Source organism: Gavialis gangeticus, unplaced genomic scaffold (assembly GCF_001723915.1).
Source record: "Gavialis gangeticus isolate Ggan-Ray unplaced genomic scaffold, GavGan_comp1, whole genome shotgun sequence".
NCBI classification, from domain to species: domain Eukaryota; kingdom Metazoa; phylum Chordata; order Crocodylia; family Gavialidae; genus Gavialis; species Gavialis gangeticus.
Window position 1 is genome coordinate 22975007 of NW_017728993.1, and position 4108 is coordinate 22979114.

The 4108-nt window shown below is 45.5% G+C and overlaps 1 protein-coding gene across 1 annotated transcript in view; it reads left to right on the forward strand.

The window, feature by feature from the left end:
* The window catches only part of TAL1 (TAL bHLH transcription factor 1, erythroid differentiation factor), an 18622-nt gene extending 14946 nt beyond the window's left edge, over window positions 1–3676 (forward strand). Inside the window, exon 2 of the mRNA XM_019501348.1 lies at window positions 2631–3676. Within this exon, the coding sequence (XP_019356893.1) occupies window positions 2631–3049 (419 nt within the window). The 3' untranslated portion in view covers window positions 3050–3676. The remainder of the gene's footprint in view (window positions 1–2630) is intronic.
* The last annotated feature ends 432 nt before the right edge of the window (window positions 3677–4108 follow it).

Genomic DNA, 4108 nt, shown 5'->3' on the forward strand with positions numbered 1-4108 from the left:
GTGTTCAGATAAGGGCTCAACCCTCTAGCTCCCCTAAGGAGACGGAGAGGAAAGTTGCAGCCTTCTGTTTTAACTTAATTTTGGTGATGCTTGCTGTCATGCACAGGGTTGAACTGAGCTCCAGATTTGGGGGCGGGAAGGACATTGTCCCCCCACGGTGCCTTGGCAGACTCCTTGGCTTTCCTCTGGAGCATTGAGCAGGGATCATCTGTTAGGATCAGGTGGGCGTATCCCACACGATCAATGGCCTGCGATTGCAGGGTGGGGAGGGAGGCTCGGGTGGGCCTCGGTTCATCTCAGTTAGTCCCATTTTCTGCTGCTGTATGCTGTTGTTATTTTGAATGGGGTTTTTTTTTTTCCATGGAGGGGAGGGATGGGAAGCCTCAATGGTGCATTTGAGCTATGCTGCTCCTGGAAAACATTACAGAACGCCCTGCTTCTTTCCATGCAGCCACTTTGGTCTGGGGAGGTCAGTAGCTTTAACTTGCTGCAGCGCTTCTGTTACTTCGAAGCATGTCTAGCCACCGGGACACTAGCATAAATTTTTCATGCCAAATATCAGGTCTCGGCATTTTCCTCAAAAGAAGGGGGGAAAAAATGCAGCCAGCATTTCCTTTGCTAGAGTTTGGGGTTTCTTTTCTTTTCTACTCTACACTGGGGGTGGGCAGTCATCCATAGGCAGCTCCCATTGCAAAACCATCATCATGTGGGTTAGGACCCAGTTGCTCCAGGTATAGCCTGACATCCCAAACAGGATGCTCACGGGGCTGCAGGCAGGTAACTGTCACTGGATGCAGGTGCAGGTGCTGGGAGCTGGAATACTTGGCCGTCAAAACAGCTGACGAGTTACGTGTGCACAGGTCCATGACTTATTTTCACCAGGATGGAATAATTAGACAAAATTTTCAGCATCTAAGGGTACTCAAAAGGGTCATGCCACTTGTCCTTCAGTGCTGTGCCCCAAAATTGTATACAGACATGGTGTTACACCGTGTCTCATCTGTCCCTGCAGTTTCTGTGATCACTGCCCTTCCCCCAGATTCACAAGGTTGCTTGAGGGTTGTTGGTTGTAGCCATGTTGGTCTAAGGGCATAGGCAGACCAGGTTTTTTGGATAAATGTGATATTTTTATTAGACCAACTAAATAGTTGGAAAAATGGTTCTTTGCAAGCTTTTGGATACACACACCCTTCTTCAGGCACAGGGAGCATCTGTTGTCTCTCACCCAGGAGCAGCAGCAGACACTCCCTGTGCCTGAAGAAGGGTGTTTGTACCCAAAAGCTTGCAAAGAACATTTTTTCCAACTATTTAGTTTGTCTAATAAAAGATATCCTATTTACCCAAAGAACCTTGTTGCCAAGGTTGCTTGAGTCTCTCTAGGAGCAATGTTTAAGTGCTCTAGTGTGGATGTTAGAAGAAAAGTCTCTGATAATAATAATATAAAAGTACTACTCCTTACAGACAAATTGCACTCTCCAGTAGTCCAAGTGAATGCCCAGCTTTACCGAATGACATGCTTCCCTTGCCCAGGGGACTGGGCTGCTGAGCTCACTCTCAGAAATACGGGTATTGTGCACTTGGCTTACATTTTCCTCTCCACACATACCATCCTCCACTCATATTCGCAGGGGATACTATCACATCACAAATCATGCTCAGTGCTACCTGCAACCATTTGGCCTTTCATTACCTTGCATTTGGCCAACCAATATCTCTCCTATGTTAGCACATTCATTTCCAAAGCTCGCCACGTTTACTATTCTGGTGACTTCAGTTGGAGTTCATTGATTGCCAGGCTAAGTCAACACCTATAGTTTCTAGTGCAGCTTTACAAATGGGCTGCATTGATGGCCATGGATATTGCAGCCTCCTATGCATATGCAGGACCTGGTAGCTTTGGTCAACCTGGTGGTAAGGGTCTTTAGTGCTCCTCTACTGATGGTCTACAATGTCCCCCTGAAGGGGCAGCTTTTAGACCCAGTAGGGAGATCACTGAATTCTTGGGCTCTGCTCAGACTTTCTCCAAGGCAGTAGTGTGTGTTCATGTGTGCGCGCACACGTATTTAATGGCACTACTTATCCCCAAGGAACTAGCGTGAGTCATACCAACTCATTTCACCACGGCCACTGAATAGAGAGTCAACAACTTTTATGATCCTTGCTCACTGTAAATTCTTATCAAGTAAATGACCTAGGTGGGAAAGTCTCGCTATCTCTTCCTGACCCTTGAACTAGTGAGTCTTTTGCTCCTTCCTGCTTTCTCTTGCCATCATTAAGAGAAGTTAGTGATGTATAAAATACAAGAGACACGAGATTTTCTATTAGCCCTTTATTTCTGGGTTATCCTAGCAGCATACAGGCTGCTAATTATTACAAGAGCTATGCTTGCATACATGGTTTAAGTTAGGTATCTAAATCCTTATGTAATAAAAAACCGGCCTGCTTGTTAGCTCCCATTGGCTTGAATGGAGGTTGTAGGTGTCTCCGTATCTTTTCAAATGAAACTACTTTTATAGAAATGTATCACTAGGTGCTTAAAATAAGTCAGGCAAGCTGGGAAAGATGGCCCTTTGAGCAAAATAATTAGCTTGCTTAGTGCTGCTCCTAAACCTGCTCCTTTGTAATTGTAGGTCCCCATACAAAAGTGGTTCGCCGCATTTTTACCAATAGCCGGGAGAGGTGGAGACAGCAGAACGTCAACGGTGCCTTTGCAGAACTTCGCAAGCTCATCCCGACGCACCCGCCGGACAAGAAGCTGAGCAAGAATGAAATCTTACGTCTGGCTATGAAATACATCAACTTCCTGGCCAAACTGCTCAACGACCAGGAGGAAGAAGGAAACCAAAGGGGCAAAGTGAACAAAGACACTGGGATAGTCCAAGAAGACCTCCTGCAGGACATGTTGTCTCCAAACTCTAGCTGTGGAAGCTCTTTGGATGGCGCAGGAAGCCCGGACAGCTTCACAGAAGAGCACGAAGCATTAGAAACCAAGCACACGAGGAGCCTCCATCACTCCATCCTGCCCGTAGAAGGCAACGCGCAGCGATGATGAACTTCCCAGTCACTCGTTGAACCGAGAGGGGAAAGCGATTGGATCTGGACTCTTACAATTTCTTGCTCCGCATCTCCCGGAAGAAAGGGGGGACTTCGGTTCCTTCAGTTCTCGCAGTCCTGGAAGTGGACGGAGAGCGGGTTGTTAGCGAACACGACCGAGTCAAGTGGACGTCCAATATTTAGGTACTTGATCAGACACTGAAGAAAAGCTCTGACATCGTCTTAGTGTACATATTGCTCATGATTTAACACAGGCAAGGAGAAAAACCTGGCCGTCATCTCTTTAGCATTCAGAAGGGTCCCCCCCCCAAAATATTCGATGATAACCTCTTTTAAAACAGAGTGTACCTGCAACATGAAACAAGGCCCCTTCTTTCACTGCCAGGATAAGCCACAAATCCTCTCCAAGTACATGTGGCGGCAACAACCACTGCAAATCCCCTTCGCAGTATTTTTGGCATTTCTCTGGCCCTTCACGAAGTATATGCAACTTGTCTGGATGGAGACTATGGCAATACGCTTTTGTTGTCTGAGAGCTTTTGACTGTACCTTTCTAGAGAGGTGATACAATCCCTCTGCAAAAAAACAAAAAAAACTATTGCAAGGACTGAGACTTTTTTTTTTTTAAAAAAACCCGAAACCTAATTGAACTTTGGATTGTTTGAGGTGTTGTATTTATGATGTGGAATTACTTCTGTTTAATACCGTCATGCCGTATCTGCTGAACAAAAAGGTACATTGATGTTTTCTTCTCTTCTCCCTGACACAGCTGTACCCATTATACAAAAGAGCTTAAATCCCAGCCCTGCTGAAGCCAATGAGGTGATCCCGGTTGGCTTCTAGAGGGACAGGACTTGATTCAATGATTAAACGTTTCATTAAGGGCAAGCAAACATTTGCCAGTGATTTTTTTTTTTCCCCCTTTGGAATTGTCGACCTGGTTGGTTTTTTTCCCCTTAGTTTAAAAAGAAAATGGTGGAATAACATTGTGTGTGTATGTCTATGAGAGAGGTAAAAAGGTTTTAATTATGGACTTCGAATGGTTTGGTTTCAT